Genomic DNA, 16,961 nt, shown 5'->3' with positions numbered 1-16,961 from the left:
CCTGCTGTTTCCCACCCCTGTCCCGCACTCACCAGCCACAAGTTCAGCGCAACCTCCGAGCTTCTCGCTCTGACTCCAACAGGGTGAGCACGTCCCCCTCGCGCACGGGGCCTTTCACGTTGCGGATGATGGAGCGGCTCGTGTCGTCCATGAACTCCACGCGCACCTACGGGACCCATCGGGAGGACGCAGACGAGTTAGGGTCAGCCGCGGATAAGCACCGCGGGCTGGGCAGCAGGTTTCGATTCAGAGGACGTGTTGGGACCGGCCCAGAAATACTTAGAAAGGGGACTCCGTCTGGGAGGCAGAGCCGAGCCAGGAAAGAAGCCCAAGAGAGCCAAGTCGTGGAGAACAAAATTCTCGAGCGGCCAAAACAGTCACCAGGAGGCAGAGCTGCAGCTCTGGTCCTGTTCGGGAGGGGAGCACACTCGGCAGGGCATGGAGCCACAAAGAGGTCGGAGGACGGGCTAAGCCACGAGAAAAAGCAACGTCAGAGCCTGGGGAGTGAGGTCGATGGAGCTCAGACCCGGTGGGCGGGGCCCTAGTGAGGTCTCGGGGCACTCCGGGAGCCCTGGGATATAGGGGCTCCGGTTCTCAGGGTACAGCTGGACAGGCAGTCAACAGGGCTCCGATCCCGGGGCGTCCCCCCCAGCGCGCTCACCTGCGTGCACTGTCCTTGCGAGCCGGTCCTGCCCAGAACCTTGGTGACCTGGCGGAGAGACGCTGGGATCAGACCTGGGGAGCCCGACCCCCCACACCCCATCTCTCTTCATCCCAGCCCCCAAATCAGGACCCCCACCTCACCCTGGCCAACTTGATGGGCTGCACACGGCTCGTGTCCATGATGGCGGCGCGGCGGCGGTCTGGCGGAGAGGGGTCACGTGCTCCGAGAAGACCTTTTATACTACATTCTAGCCCCGCCCGCTCTCGCGAGACCATCAACGTTCTTCCCAGCAGCCCTCGCGGTAGAGTCGCCACCGTCCTTCAGTGCAAACGGAAGATGGCGTCCGCTACCCGCTTCATCCAGCGGCTGCGGAACTGGGCATCCGGGGTGCGCGGGGCTGAAAGGGCCATACGAGGCGGGGAGGGAGGGCTGTGGGCTCCGTGCGCCTTGGACCCGCTCCCGCTAGTCCCCTTCCTCCTGCACCCTTGGGCCTGAGGCTTTTAGTGCCGAGACCCCCCTAGGCCGGAATCCGTGTCTCAGCCCGGGACCCCTAACCCGTGACTCCTTCAGCCAACACACCCACCTCCACCCCAGCCCTGGACCCATTCTGGCCTACTCCGGGACCTTCTTAGCCCTGTATCTTGTGGCCCCGGCCCTAGATTTCCTTTTCACCTCCAGGGCCCATATCCCTGTACCATCCCTGTACCATCGCCGACCTTCCCTTCTCCACCCTTGGGATGCCCCTGTTCCCTCGCCCTCTCCTCTCCTCGAGTGCCCTGCGGGTTGACCTCCTTCCTCTCCTCCCACAGCACGATTTGCAGACGAAGTTGCAGCTGCGCTACCAGGAGATCTCCAAGCGGTGAGCCAGCCCCGCTCGCTGCCCACATTCCGTCCTTGTCCTGTTACTGTTACATCGAGAACAAAATTCATATTCCGTCACACCCCCTTTGCGCTAGGCCGGAATCTTGCCTCCGGTCCCTGGCAGGATGTGGAAGCAGAGGTTTGCTTTTAACTTTCCTGTACTCAGAGCCGGCTGCGCGTGGAACAGTGAGGTTAGACATGAATTCAGCGCGGGGATCGTGTAGCTGTTCAGTCCTCAGTGTGGTCCTGCCAGTTGATGTTGTCTTCTCCAAGCTACAAATGAAAAAAATGTGAGGTTCAGCGAGACAATCATTTGCTTAAAGTCACTCAGAAGCTAGAAAGTGACAGCTGGGATTTGAACCCAGAAGTGTCTTGATTCCAAACTCATTTATGTCCAAAGATTACTTAATATTTCCAAGCCCCTGCCATGTCCTCAGGGATACCAGCACCAACAAGAAAAGTTACTATCCTCATTCTTTCATGGAGCTCAAGTTCTAGGAAGAGTGAAACATAGTAGGGAAATAAACGCAACAGGTAAGAAGTATTCTGGAATTCTGTGAAGACAAAATGAAGTAGAGTAAGCTGGAGGGTGGCTACCTCAGGTCAGGTGGTCAGGAAAGGTCTTTTTTTCTGGGATTGACGTTTGAATCACCTGAATAATAAGGAGCCAAAGGGTAATTATTGAAAGAATATTTGGGACAGAGGGAACAGTACACGCCAAGGCTGTTGAGGCCCGACAGAGCCAGAAGTAGGAAGGAGGCCAGTGTGGCTGGAACAACACATGGCGCAAAGGAGGGATAGCCGTATATTGGAAGTCAGAGGAGTAGGCAAAGTAAGGCAGCCATTGAGGATTAGCATGAAAGGAAGACAACTAGCATTTGAATAACCACATTTATGTGAATGCCTACCTCTTGTAACTAATTCCAAATATCAGAAGTTTGAAGTTGCTTTCTATCCAGGGTCATTGGTGGGCCAGTTGAGGAAACCCGTTTATTAAATTTCCAACCTCTTTAGGGTAGTGGCGCCCCCTAGTGATTCATGTGTGTCTGTTGGGCACCTGATTCTTTTTTTCTTTTTCTTTTTTTTTTTTAAAGATTTTATTTATTTGACAGAGAGAGCGAGAGCAGGAACACAAGCAGGGGGAGTGGGAGAGGGAGAAGCAGGCTTCCCGCCGAGCAGGGAGCCCAACGTGGGACTCGATCCCAGGACCCTGGGATCATGACCTGAGCTGAAGGCAGACGCTTAACGACTGAGCCACCCAGGCGCCCTGGGCACCTGATTCTTAACCCTTCTGCTAGGTGGCAGAAAGCTATGGCCACACCCACGGGGGGGGTCATCTGCACTCCAGAAGTTAAGCAAATTCTAATTGCCCATGGGATATTGCCTTTTTTTTTTTTTTTTTAAGATTTTATTTTTAAGTAATCTCTACACCAAACGTGGGGCTTGAACTCACAACCTGGAGATCAAGAGTCGCACGCTCCACAGAGCCAGCCAGGTGCCCCAGGATATTGCTTTTATTTATTTATTTATTTTTAAAAAGATTTTATTTATTTATTTGACAGAAAGAGAGAGATAGTGAGAGCAGGAACACAAGCAGGGGGAGTGGGAGAGGGAGAAGCAGGCCTCCCGCAGAGCAGGGAGCCCAATGTGGAACTCTATCCCAGAACCCTGGGATCATGACCTGAGCCAAAGGCAGACGCTTAATGACTGAGCCACCCAGGGGCCCCTATTTATTTATTTTAAAGATTTTATTTATTTACCTATTTAGAGAGAGAGAGCAAGAGTGTGCGCACACACGTGAGCTGGGGGCAGGGCAGAGGGAGCAGAAAGAGCATCTCAAGCAGACGCACACTGAGTGCAGAGCCTGACGGAGGGACCCTGAGATCATGACCTGAGCCAAAACCAAGAGTGGGACACTTAACCGACTGAGCCACCCAGGTGCCCAAAGGATATTGGTTTTAATATTAAATTTTTATATTTTTATGTATATTTCTCATTTTTTTAATACAATGGCTATCACTTGTTTTAAGAAAAACTTGAGTCCTGGCAAAACAGTTACCAGACAAATTATTTTAAAACATGGTTGAATGAAAACCTGATGATTTTAAGATTTCTCCTCTATTTTTTCGGCCTTTCCTCTCTGCTGTGTTTTCCAGGGAGGCTTCTCTTCTTTTGAGGTTAGTGTTTCCATTTTAGGCTTCTGGCTTCTTTGTAAATTCACCCTAGGTTTTAGCCCAACCCAGGACAGAGCTCTATTCACTCGTCTACCCCCACCCCCTACCCCAGCTCTGGCTATAGTGTTGGCGACCAGGCAGGAAATGCAGGGACCTCAGAGGACAAGGTGCTCTTTGAGTAATAAGCCTTGATCCCAGTAAGGTTTTTCAGAGAGTTCCTGAGATAACCAGAAACCCAGGAATTCTGGAGCCTGGCCTTTGAAAACAAAGACCCTCAGAATAAGCTAAGTCTGGGGCTGTTGCCCAAGCATTTATACAGTGACTACTGGATATGAGGTGGGCAGAGCCTCAGACCCTGGCCTCTTCATTTCCTGAGCTCCTGCAGGTGGAAGTGAGGCCAGATGCAAGCTTTGGGCCATGGTGGGGTGGGAACAGGCCTGGGTGTCCAATCTGGGCTGCCCCCTTCCCTGAGAAGCCTCAGAAAAGGTCCTCCATACATTTGGCGCATATCTAGGCCTTGCCTTCCAGCACCTTCACCAAGGGATTCCCCTGGCCTGCAGCCCAGTGACTGAGGCGGCCGAGGCCAGCCTAGCCAGAAAGAATGACTTTCTATTAGGGGTGCCTGGGGGGCTCATTCAGTTAAGCGTCTGACTGGATTTCTGCTCAGGTCATGATCTTGGGGTTGGAGATCAAGCCCCCTGTCAGGCTCTGTGCACAGGGTGGAGTCTGCTTGAGAATCTTTCCTCCTCCTTCCGCCCTGCTTTCCCCTCTCCCCTCCCCTCCCCTCCCTTTGGGTGTGTGCGAGCATGCTCACGCTCTCTCAGATAAATAAATAAAATCTTTTTTAAAAAAGTGACTTTCTGTTAGCTTCAATGGTGGTGTTCTTTTCCCTCAGAACTCAGCCTCCTCCCAAGCTCCCTGTGGGCCCCAGCCACAAGCTCTCCAGCAACCACTATTACACTCGTGATGGCCGCCGGGAAGCCATGCCGCCCTCAATCGTCATGTCCTCACAGAAGGTATTGGCGTCAGGCAAGCCTGCAGAGAGGTGAGGACATCACAGCCTGAAACGAGCCCTTTCTCTTGCTTGTGCTTTTCAAGGTCCCACTTACTGAGCCATCAGCTGTGTCAGGAACTGTGCTTCCGGGGCTTTTCAGGGGAGAGCTCTTTGAATCCCCACCCAGCCCAGGGTAGGGGTTGGGCCTCAGCCAGGGGAGTGTTTCCTACAAAGCAAATGAAGCTCCAGGCTCCCATCAAGGGCTCTGGGAGAAGACCAGGTGTTGTTTTTGTAGTGGTTTTTTTTTTTAATTGAGGCGTAATTGACATATAACATTATGTGAGTTTCAGGTGTACAATGTAAAGATTTGATATTTGTGTACATTGTGAAATGATCACCACAGTAAGTCTTATTTATGTTTTTTTCTTTTTTTTTTTTTTTAATTTATTTATTTGAGAGAGAGAGAGAATGAGATGGGGGAGGGTCAGAGGGAGAAGCAGACTCCCTGCCGAGCAGGGAGCCCGATGCGGGACCCGATCCTGGGACTCCAGGATCATGACCTGAGCCGAAGGCAGTCGCCCAACCAACTGAGCCACCCAGGCGCCCTACACATTTTTTTCTTGTGATGAGAACCTTTAAGATCTACTCTTAGCAACTTTCAAATATGCAAGAGTATTGTTAACTACAGTCACCATGCTGTATAGTACATCCCTGGGACTTATTTATTTTATAATGGGAAGTTTGTACCTTTTGGCCCCCTTCACTCATTTCACCCACCCCGTACCTGTCTCCTGCCTCTGGTGACCATCAGTCTGTTCTCTGTATCTTTGAGTTTGGTTTTTTGTTTTGTTTTTAGATTCCACACATAAGTGAGATCCTACAGTATTTGTCTCTGATTTATTTCACTTGGCGTAGTACTCTCAGGGTCCATACATGTTGTTGCAAATGGAGGATTTCTTTCTTTTTTATGGCTGAAAAGTATTCCATTCTGTGTGTATACGTGTATTATGTATGTGTATATATACACACACACCGCACATCTTCTTTGTACTCTTCTTAAAGAAAGAATTGTATTTTTTTTTAAGTAGGCTCCACACCCAACATGGGCTTTTTTTTTTTTTTAAGATTTTTATTTTTTATTTATTTCTTCATGAGAGAGAGAGAGAGAGGCATAGGGAGAAGCGGGCTCCCTGCAGAGCAGGGAGCCCGATGCAGGACTTGATCACAAGACCCTGGGATCATGACCTGAGCTGAAGGCAGACACTTAACCGACTGAGCCACCCAGGCACTCCCCAACATGGGGCTTGAACTCACGACCCTGAAATCAAGAGTCGGATTCTCCACCAACTGAACCAGCCAGGCGCCCCAAAGAAAGAATTGTATAAATCTCAGGCCCCTTAAAATCGGTTTGGTCCCTGGCCTCAGGTGCCTTCTCTTAAATAAATGGGGACGATAACAATATCTACTTTAGGGAGTTTATCTCAGTCCACTTGGCTGCTATGACAGTATCATAGACTGTGGTGGTTTATAAACAACAGAAACATATTTCCCACAGTTCTGGAGGCTGGGAAGTCCAGGATCAAGGTGCTGGCAGATTCCATGTCTGGTGAGGGCACTCTTCTTGGTTCACAGATGGCATTTTCTTGCTATGTCCTCACATGGTGGAAGGGTTAAGGGGTGTCTAGGATCTCTTATAAGGGCACTAATCCCATTCATGAGGGCTCCTCCTCCAGGACCTAATCACCTCCCAAGTGCTCTACCTCCAAATACCATCATGTTGGGGGTTGCAGTTTCAACATAGGAGTTTGGGAGAGACAAAACATTCGGTCTATAGCAGAGTTGTTATGAAGGTTAATCTTTATAATTAACATCTGTAAGGTTTTAGAATGGAGTCAATGCCATGCCTGCCTACTTACCTCTCCACAAGTTAGGCAGTGATGGCCCCTGCTGGAGAAGAGGAAATTGAGCAGAGAGAGGCCACGTGACCTAACTGGGTCACACAGCTAGTGGGGAGCAGAAGCAGGATTTCAAATCAGTTTGCTCAGACCCCAGTGGTGTCTGGGCTCTACAGCCAGTTCATGGTGTGGTCTGCAGCCAGTGTTTTGGCTTTGTTGAGCCTCCGTTTCTTCATCTGTAAATCAGGGGTGGTGGGCTTGCAGTGTGACAAGCTCTGTAAGGTGATGAGGCCAGGTAGGGCCTGCTGTATAGTTAGAACTTGGTGAATGGTCCTTGTTACCTTCTGATTCGCCAGAGTCCAGCACCAGACTGGCACACTACCCAGTTCTCCTCAGACTCCCTCACTTGCCCTGCATTTCCTAGGGAGGCTGCTTCTGCCTCTTCCACCTCCTTCAGACTCCTGGGAGGGTGGGAGGCCCTGGAACCCCTGCTCCTGGGAGCGTCCTCCACAATGAGAGCCTGCCCGCCCGCCTCCTCTCCCTTTGGACTTAACCGTGTGTGCAAGCCTCTCCAGCCCTAGGCACCAGGGGCTTGGGTGTCTCAGGAGGCACCTGCCTTGGATTTGTCGTCACAGTGTCTTTCCTTGGGGCTCACTCTGGGCCAAACGGTATATTCTTCTTCTTCTTTTTTTTTTAAGATTTATTTTTTTATTTTAGAGAGAGAGTGCTTGCATGTGCATATACACACAAGCAGGGGGAGGGGCGGAGGGAGAGAGAGAGGGGAAGCAGACTTCCGTTCACTGGGGAGCCTGATGCAGGGCTCAGTCTCAGGACCCTGAGATCATGACCTGAACCGAAACCAAGAGTCCTACGCCTAACCAATTGAACCACCCAGGCGCCCCAAAAGGTGTATTTTTCAATTGCACTTGACTCTCAGCCTCATTAGACTATGGCCTGGTCTTAGCGCTGTGCTGGGGCACACGCCAGGCCTGCCACGTGGCAAGTGCTCAGCACCCAAGAGAGGAGACAGCAGTGGGCACATGTCGCCTGATTGCTTGGCCCTTTTGCCAGTGTCCTGTTTGGGGGCAGCAGGAATGGGGTGCTCGTCCACCCTGGGGCCACAAGTGGGAAGGGGTGCTAGAGGAGGAGCCCAACTATTTATTGCTGGCTTTGAGCTCAGGAGCCAGGGCAGGTTGACTGGGGGTTCACATGGGGGCTGGGGCAGGAAGGGGGCTGGCCAGCTCCCAGCAAGGGTTGGCTGACCCTTTGGGGGACCCTGGTGAAGGAGTTTGGGCGCTCTGAAATACCCTCACTCGGGCCTGCAGACCCAGAGTCTCGGCAGGCGTGGTCTTGCTGGGCACAGGTGTGGGCTCCCTCAGGTCCCTCCTCGCTGCTCTCTGGAGACCCGGCCCTAAGCAAAGTCTCTTTTCCCTTCCAGCTCAGCTGCAGCTGCCACAGGGAAGAAGGCTGTGACCCCAGCTCCTCCCATGAAGAGGTGGGAACTGTCCAAAGACCAGCCTTACCTGTGACTCTGCGCACCCCCACCTCACCAGGGGCACCTGGCTGGGCCCTCAGGGCCACCTGCCTGCTTCCCCTCCTGGTAGTCCTTCCTGGGAGAACGCGACCTAACCTGTGACAAATACACCTGGCTCTCCAGTATCACTTCCATCCTAACGTTTGAAGCCCCATACGGCTTACCTGGATTTCCTGGTGAAGTCTCTTCACTCTGCCAGCACTCCAGGGGCAGGGGAGGGAGCAGGGGTTCGTGAGCTTCAGGGTGGCACGCTGTCCCTGGGCACTGAGTCTGATGCCATGGGGTCCAGGGGCTCCGGCATTGTCACCATCCCTTCCCTGGGGGCCTGGCTAACCTAGAGAGCAGTACACTGGGTTCCAGGGCCTGTGGGTGTTTGGGTGGGCACTGATGGTGAAGGACTGCAGGGCTGAACACAAGCTGCTCCCTTAGGTTTCTCAAGAGCTCCTGTTGCCGTTGCTCATGAGGACACTGGCCAGCACCCCTCCACCGCCACCCCCATCTGACTCTGAGCACCCTACAGCTTGGTGGGGGTGACCAAGGACAGCAGGGCAACTCCCAGGGAAGGCTCACCTAGGACAGGTGAGGGAAGGCCTCCCTGAGCCAGAAACCTTCCTATGTGGGCCTGGGGAGTGAGGCGGGGTGAGCCTAGGAAAGGAAGGGGCTGGACCTTGTGGAGGAATGAACAGTTGAGTGAAAGCCAGAAAAGAAGCAACCCAAGTCTGGCCGCAGGGAATGGGGAGCCATGTAGGGACCTCAAGTGGACGTGTGTCATGGCTGCCCTATGGAAGAACCCCACAGTCCTTCAGTAGGCAGAAGAGATGTGTGATGATCAGAGTGTTGAGACTGCCCTGCTTTCTGGAAGCGCAGAGCAAGGCAGGAAAGGGTCCTAGTCCCAGCCAGGATGTATCCTGGAGCCCCACAGTGGGCCAGATAAATGCTAAAAGCTCATCTGGGAGAAAACCCTGGGCTGCAGCCCCCAGGGCAGGCTTTCTGGAGGAGTTGGGACTCTAATAGGAGCAAAGGTTGAGTCAGATTCAGAAAGGAGATTGGGAGGGAGAGGAAGTCTGAGGGCACAAGGAAGGCAGCCCTGAGGGCTTCCACAGACTGCAGGTAAGATATGCCATTGAAGGTTTCTGAATAGTTCTTATGCACAGACTTGAAATTTCACAAGTGAGTGGGGGTGGGAAGGAGGTCTGATACCTGAGCTCTGCGTGCTAGGTACTGTTTTTGAACGCTTTCAGGATCTCAGCTCCTTCGTGGAGCAATCCCGTGAGGTCATGGCTGGTGCCACTCCCCCTCGGCAGAAAAACAGGAATGGAAGGACAAGAACTAGCTCAGGCTCACTGAAATTGAACCTGGCAGCTGATGAGTCTGCCTAACTACTACACATCCATGGCTGCTTCAGCTTTTATCCCTGCACCCCCGCGACCTCTGAGCCTCAAAGATGGGACGCTCCCCACCCCTGCAGTGCACAGTCCTGTTTGTCACCTTTCCACCTGCCTCTGCACACCTTAGCCTCTTACCCATTTCCCCGGGGAATCTGGGAGGTTTTGACACAACAAAAAACCCCAACACACACACATATAATATACACTGTCCAAAAGCAGCTGTAACTTTCAACATTTTCAAATAGTGAAGCTTGCCAACAACCTGCAAACAGAGCCCCTTGTGGGAAAAATCTGGATGCTTTAGTGTTGCTTCCCAGGAAACGGGGGGGTGCGGCGGGGGTGGTGGTGGTGGTGGTAAATGCTTGCATACCTAACACTGAGGGACCGCCACTTGTCTGGGGTTCTGCTGGCCGTCTGACCCGTTGCTGCTTCTGAAGGCAGAGCTATCTATAAAATATTTATTTTCAAGAAAATACAGCCTCTGATTGGCTAGAAGGTTTGCATTTTATGTGCTTATTGGTTGAGCATGAGAAGAGAAAGCCCACGGGCTGCCTTTGCACATCTTGTTCCGGAAGAATAATACCCACCTACCTGTGAGGAAGACTGCAGGAGGCAGTGGGCGTGGGTGAGCCCATCCGGGTGCGAGGGACAGGACCCTTGATGAAAGCCAGGGCCTTCTGGAAGTGTTTCGTTCATTTATTCACTAAATATTTAAGAGCCTACTATTGTGGCAGACGCTCTGCTAGGCACCGGGGATGCAGGAACAACACAGCATTCCTGTCCTGCGGTGACCTTCTAGTGAGTCATCAAGACACTACGTCAAAGTAAGCTAGGTAGAAAAAGCTGGGTGCACGAGGGAAGCGGGGAGGAGGGAGGGGCTGCAGCCTGCCTGAGGGGAATGGCTGCCATATTAAATATGATAGTAACATTTGCTGCAGGATGCATGCAACACAGTCGATACTGTAAGTAGACAGCGACGAGTTCGTTTACATCCCCACAGTTTCTAACTTCAAATGGGCCCAACATCTTTCGATATACCTTGTCACTGGGAAAAGTGGGCTAGAGCCTCATATTGTGGGTCCCCTCGTATTCGGATGTTTACGGTACTCTTAGCCGCGGGCGCCGCGGATCCTCTGGGCGTGGGCCCCGCCCCCGGCCGCGGCGCGCGTGCGCGAGGATAAAAGCGAGGCCCCGTGGGCGCGTGGTCAGTGCCAGGGCGGGGGCGGTGCGGCAAGTGGCTGCATGGCGCAGGGCGGAGTGCGGCGGATAGCGGCCCTGGGCCTGGCCCTGCGGCTGCTGCTCGGCTTTGGGCTGGGCCTGGAGGCCGCCCCGACCCCCGTCCCGATCCAGTTCTTGGCCCAGGCCCCAGGTGAGTGAGCTCCGCGCACCCCGCGCGCGCGCCCCTCGGGCGGCCCGGTCCCGCCCCGCGCGCCGGCTGCGCCTCGCCATTGGCTGTGCCACTTGTTCGTCCCGGACACTCCCCCGGCACGTGGCTGGAGACTCTGGCCTGCAGGGAGCCCGGCCTGTGAGCGAGCCATCTCCGGTGGGGGACGGTCGCCTGGGTGGCTCTGCCTGCTCACACCCCACTCCTGCTCTGCTTTGGAGGACCTCTTTGTCACCTCCAAGCCGCCCTTCAGCCCAGCGTGGGCAGGAAGGCTCGTTGTAGCTCTGGTTGTCCGACCTCTGTGCATGGCCGGTCACCTGGCGCCTCTTGCAGCAGCTGCGCCCCTACACCCTTGTCCGACCCTGAGGTCATATGGCTGAGTTTCCTGGGCGACCAGCCCCCGCCCTCCCCATCCCTGCGCCTTCCTCCTCTGGCCTTAGAGAACAAAAGGTTTCTCTCCCTCTCTGTGACCCCAGGCCCTTGGACACCTGCTCCTGGGCCTAAGTGATCTTGATGGCCCTCTCTGATGTTCCCAGAGGCAGCTGGGTGGGATAGAGTGACCTCCCTGTAGGCACAGGTGACCTCCCTTTCAGCTGTGAGTTCTTGTCTGATGTGGTCTCCTGCCTCACCCCAAAGCCCCTGCCTTTACAGGCTAAATGTTCCTGGTTCCTTTAAAGAGGCAGGACTCACTTTAACCAAGTACCAAACTCAACAAGTGGTCTCCTCTCCTCAGGACACTGAGATAGGGACTCCTAGCGTGCTCCTTATACAGGGGAGGGAACTGAGGCTGGGAGGGAAAGTCACTGGTCACTTTTCATGCCTGTCTGACCCCACAGCCCTAGGAGGCCTGGTCTCCTGTGCTCTGCCTCCCACTTTCCAGGAAGAACACACTCCAGGGAGGGAGGTCTGGAGGTTGGCAGGGCTGAGAATAGCTAGGCTTGGAGAGGAAGCCGCACCCAGAGACCGCCAGACGCCCCCCCCCCCCCCCCCAAGTGGGTAGGGAAGGAAGCCAGCTCCGGGTCTGGCCACAGCTCTTCCTGGCTTCAAAAGCTCAGGGACTGTGTGGGCCACAGGTATCATTGGGCTTGGAGGCCTGTGGAGGGACTGGCGATGGAGAGAAGGGGGTTGGGGAGCTCAGGCCCTCGGAGTAAAGGTGGAAGTGGCAAGAGTACCAGGATCGACTGGAGTGCCACTAGGTTGGGGCCAAGCAGGTATTTGCACCCCCCTCACTGAGCCCAGGAAGAGAGCCTTAAAGGCCATTCCTTTCCTCAGTCTGTCAGGCTCCCTCCTGCTGGCCCACGTTCTAGGCCCTTCTGTGCTCCTCCAGATCAGCATGTAGCCCGAGCCTCACTACCTGGGGTCCAGGAAGGCTCAGATCTCAATCAGGACACAGCCTTGATCCTTGTGTGACTTGTATCTGTACCGCCCTGGGCTTGCGGTCAGTACCGGCCCTTATCTTCACTGAGTGTCCAGTCTGTGTGGATACCAGTTTGAGGACCATTGTTGTAAGTGGAAGGCAGGGCTTCAGGCATCTCTGAGAGGTGCATGAGACCCTTTCCAAGAAAGAAGCTGAGATCTGAAGGCTGAGGAGGAATCACCAGTTGCAGAGTGGGGGGAGGAGAGGAGGCACTGGGCCAAGGATCAGCACAGGCAGAGTCCCTGAGGTGGAAATGAGCCGGGACTCTTGGAGAAGAGCGAGGAGTCCAGGACAGAGGGAGCTGGATGAAGAGGAAGAAGGAGGGAGTAGGTGAGGTCCAGGAAGGGTTCACGGCGGCGGGGCTGGGCCAGGCCTTACGGCCACATAGACAAAATAGGAATTTGGTGTGAAAGGGTCAGGGGACCAGGGCATGGTTTTGAGCAGAGGGGAGGGCAAGGGCAGGAGACTGAATGATGTGACTCAGGTCCCCAGTGTCCAGATGGAGATGGGGACGGGGCCTGGTGAGGAGATGGCACATTCAGGATGAGGAAAGTGGTTGGATCTGGAAGGAATTTAGGAGGTGAGTGGACAACCCTTGGCAACTAAGTAGGTCCTCTGCCCAGGGCCTCTGTTTCCCATTGGCTAAGCAGGTGGGATATAACAGGCCCTGCTGACCCAGACCATGGGCCCGGTCCAGGGCAGGTTCAGAGATGGCCCGTACCCCAGTCTGTTTAACCGTGGATTTTGGAGGGCCTCTTGGGGAGACTATCTGGCCTGAAGCCTGGTAAAGACTCGGATCAGTGAGACCTGGGTTCATACCTGGGCTCTGCCACCAGCCCTGCAGCCCGGGGCCTTGCCTCTCTCCTTAGTGCCTTCTGCAGCATGGGGATGGCAGTAGAACCTGCCCTCCAAGCCTCCCACGGAGTAGGTCCTCAGCAAATGGTGGCTACCAGTGTCATTCCAACGCCCTGGGACCTGGCCTGCCTCCTGGTGGTCTCAGTCTGTAACCACTGTGCCCCTGGTAGTGGGGGGCGCGACTCGGGCCTCACAGACCTCACTTGTGTGCATCTTGCAGGCTCGTGCCCGCCCACCAGCTTCCAGTGCCGCACCAGTGGCTTCTGCGTGCCCCTCACTCTGCGCTGCGACAGGGACAAGGACTGCCCCGACGGCAGCGATGAGGAGGAGTGCAGTGAGTAGCCGCGCTCCGGGGGCGGGGCTTGAGGGGGCGGGGCCGCGGGAGGGGAGGTGCTGTGTGAGGGGTGTGGCCTTCAGGCGGGGGGGGTAATGGGGCGGGGCCTGAGGATGGGCAGGACTTACAAGAAGAGGTGGGTTTACGGGGAAGCGGACTTAGCGGGGGCCTTGGGAAGAGGGGCTTTCAGGGGGGCCAGTTCTTGGCAGGTGGAGCTAACAACAGGGAGTCTTTAGGATGTGTGGGTTTTCTAGGGTTACCTGTTTCTGGAAGGCCGGGTGGAGGGGCGTACTGCAGCACTGTTGGGTGGGTGTTTGGCACCTGACTGACCTTGTAACCCCAGGAATCAAGCCTTGTGCCCAGGACGGAGAGTGCCAGCCACCCACTGGCAGCCCCTGCCCTTGTGACAACGTCGATGACTGCCCAGATGGCATCGTGGAGAATGTTCACAACTGCAGTTCCCAGCCCTGCCCGGCGGGGGAGCTCCGCTGCCTGCTAGGCGGTGCCTGCATCCCACACACCTGGCTCTGCGATGGCCATCCGGACTGTCCCGCCTCCAGTGACGAGCTTGGCTGTGGTGTGTGTCATGGGACCTCCGCCTGCCTGGAGGGGTGGGGAGTGCTGGGCGTTAGATAAGGACACCTGACACCTTCCGGTGGGTGACCAGGCTTAGGGTGTGGACGCTTGTATTCTCCTGTGCCTGCATCCCCGTGGGGGCAGTGGAAGATGAGCCCCAAGGCCCCCCAGGCATTTGGAACACCTGTTCGTGTCCGACCCCACCCCCATCCTCAGTGCCCACTCCCCAGCTGCTGAATGCCTGGACTTATTGCAGGAACTGAGACCCTCCAGGAAGGGACTGCCACGTCCACGGGGACCCCTGTGACCCCGCACAGTGTCCCTTCTCTCAGGAATGCCACAACGAGCCCCGTTGGGGACCAGGATTCCATCCAGTCTGGAAACCGGAGTGCTTGTGGGGTTATCGCGGCTGCGGGTAAGATGACCAGGCCCTCCCACTCCTGGGGCCTGGGGAGGGGACAGGCTGCAGACGCCCCTTCTCTGTGTGGCTGACTCCTGCCTGTCTGTCCCCCGCAGTGGTGCTCAGTGCCGGTGTGGCTGCCATCTCCCTGTTCGTGCTGTCCCGGCTCTGTGCCCGGGGGTGCCTGCGCCCGCTGGGGCTGCTGATGGTTGTGAAGGAGTCCCTGCTGCTGTCTGACAGGAGGACCTCACTGCTCTGAGGATGAGCTCTTGCCACCACAGCTGGTTCCTGAGCAGGGCCAGCTATGAGGACATGTACCCCCGCAGCTGCTGGCGCACCAGCCCTCAGACCTGGGTCCTTCTGGCCGGGCAGCACCCGGACCTGAGCTCCTGAGCTGGCCCCGGAGAGGTTGGGGGTGCCGGGACCCTCCCTCTGGATTCAGGGAGCCTGGGTGGGGAGTACGTCACAGCTGGAATTGAGGGGCTGGCCCCAGGCTGCTCCCAGGGGCGACCCCACACGTAGACACTCCTGCTGCCCCCATCTGAAGGTGCTGATTAAAGTCGCTTCACATCGTCTGCCTGCCTTTGGGCCTCTGTCTCCCTCTGCCTGGGCAGCCAGTGGTCTCCATTCTAGCCCCTCCTCCATGGTGGACGTGTCCCGAGAGAGTGGGACTCGGGGACCCAGCCCTGGGCGCTCCCTCGGCCACTCTGCCTCTGGCTTCCTGGGGCAGCAGGGTGGTCTGCATTTACCCGCCGGCTCCTGTGCAGAGGAGAGAACTTGGGCAGGGCCCCCCGGAGTCCTGGGGGGCCGCCATCCATCAAGGCTTTTTCCTCTTTGAGATGTAAGCTGGGCATCCCAGGGTTGGTCTGGGCTCCACCCAGTTTTAAAATGTAGGCTTGATCATTGTGCAGGTGAGGGCTGCCATTGAAAAGACAGTTCCCAAAAGACGGTGGGGCGGGGGGTGCACACTACACCACGCAGGGGAAGGAAGCACAGGGTCAGGAGGCAGAGGGAGGAAAATGTGGGCAAGAACCTTTATCGTGGTTCCCGTAAGAAGGAACAGGTGAGGCAGGGTAATCGGGTTTGGGATTGGCTAATTTGAATAATCCCAGAGGGCTCTGGGGCAGTGCTGTCTGTCCCATAGGTACCAGCTTGTTGACAGTGACACCACTGGCTAGGAACGCCTGGGGCATCCGCCTGGGTCTGTGCTCTGCGTGGCCAGCCCCCAGAGACCTTAACCATCTGCAGCCAATGCTGTGGCTGGACCGGCCCTTGTGGTTCTTGTCGCTGGACACACTTCAGCAAAGACTATCTGGGAACTTCGAGGAACGAGGGTGATGACTCACAAGTCCTCACAAGAGGGCACATGGCACCCTCGCGGGCCACACAGCGAGATCACAGGTAAAGAGAGGCAGTGTAGACCTGGGGCTCTGCCTCTGTTAGGGTCCCAGGGTGGGGTGTCCAGGATTTTGTGGGTTCACTCTTTACTCGTGAATTTATTTTTTTAAAGATTTTATTTATTTATTTGAGAGAGAGCAGGAGCGGGGGGAGAGGCAGAGGCAGAGGGAGAAGCAGACTCCCCCCTCTGAGCAGGGAGCCCGATGCGGGGCTCGATCCCAGGACCCTGGGGTCATGACCCGAGCCGAAGGGAGATGCTTCACTGACTGAGCCCCCCCAGGCGCCCCTTCACTGGTGAATTTCAAGCATAAGAAGATGAATTGGGGCGGGGAGGGAGAAGTGGGGTCACTTGGGCAGTCAAGTATCTAGGGCACCCAGGGCTTTCGGAAAGAGGGAGCTTCAGGGGCCGGGCAACCGAATTCCTTATCTGGCGGTGTTGCTCAGAGCTGGGTCTTACTGCTGGCGATAATGTTTAATCTGGAGGGACACTGGCAATCAGCTTGATGTCAGGAGCTGACAATGCACTGTCCCCAGCTGTCTGGCAGTGGGCCCTGGGTGATCAGGGCAGCAGGATCCTGGCTCAGCGTGTGGGCTCTGGACGGATTGGTTTGCACGTGAAATGTGCACTCCACTGGTGAGCTGTTTGCTGTCTCTGGGAACTGGCTAACTCCATGAGCAACAGTGCCTCCTGGTCAGTGAGGCCCCGGATGTGAGGGACAGTCCCTCCCGGTCAGCGAGGCCCCGGATGTGAGGGACAGTCCCTCCCGGTCAGCGAGGCCCCAGATGCCAGAGCATGAGGAATACAGAAAATCTAGATCATACGCACCCTGACTGCTGGGTGTTGAGGGCAAGGTTCTTACCTAATCCTCATTTTCCTCATTTCCAAATGGCATGGCCAGGGCCCCCTGTAGCCTCCTTTGCCAGGGCAGGACCTTCCTGACATCCCTGAAGCTGAACTGGGTGTCTTGCCCCCGGCTGGGCCCATGCAGCCCACTGCTGGGAGAGCACCCAGGGTCCCACGTAGGGTGTTGGGGCTCCCACATCCGGCAGGCAGGAAGCTGGCCCCTGATGATGAGACGCTGGGGAG

General features: G+C 55.7%; 2 protein-coding genes across 2 annotated transcripts; both read left to right on the top strand.

Moving 5' to 3' along the window:
- The first annotated feature begins 784 nt into the window (after positions 1 to 784).
- NDUFA7 (NADH:ubiquinone oxidoreductase subunit A7) lies at positions 785 to 8,230 on the top strand. The gene is made up of 4 exons (XM_045863150.2): positions 785 to 1,051; positions 1,474 to 1,523; positions 4,595 to 4,744; positions 8,027 to 8,230. Exons 1-4 carry the CDS (start codon positions 818 to 820, stop codon positions 8,115 to 8,117), a joined length of 525 nt encoding a protein of 174 aa, XP_045719106.1. The 5' UTR covers positions 785 to 817; the 3' UTR covers positions 8,118 to 8,230.
- Positions 8,231 to 10,417: 2,187 nt separating this feature from the next.
- CD320 (CD320 molecule) lies at positions 10,418 to 15,051 on the top strand. The gene is made up of 5 exons (XM_045863148.3): positions 10,418 to 10,879; positions 13,387 to 13,500; positions 13,844 to 14,077; positions 14,333 to 14,491; positions 14,593 to 15,051. The coding sequence occupies exons 1-5, from the start codon at positions 10,753 to 10,755 to the stop codon at positions 14,733 to 14,735; spliced, it is 777 nt and encodes a 258-aa protein (XP_045719104.1). The 5' UTR covers positions 10,418 to 10,752; the 3' UTR covers positions 14,736 to 15,051.
- Positions 15,052 to 16,961: the final 1,910 nt, after the last annotated feature.

Source organism: Mirounga angustirostris, unplaced genomic scaffold, assembly GCF_029215605.1.
Source record: "Mirounga angustirostris isolate CCGP_5_RB_7025 unplaced genomic scaffold, mMirAng1.0.hap1 SCAF_1, whole genome shotgun sequence".
NCBI classification, from domain to species: Eukaryota; Metazoa; Chordata; class Mammalia; order Carnivora; family Phocidae; genus Mirounga; species Mirounga angustirostris.
Note: the sequence above shows the minus strand (reverse complement) of the source record. Positions and strands in the feature narration are given on the sequence as shown.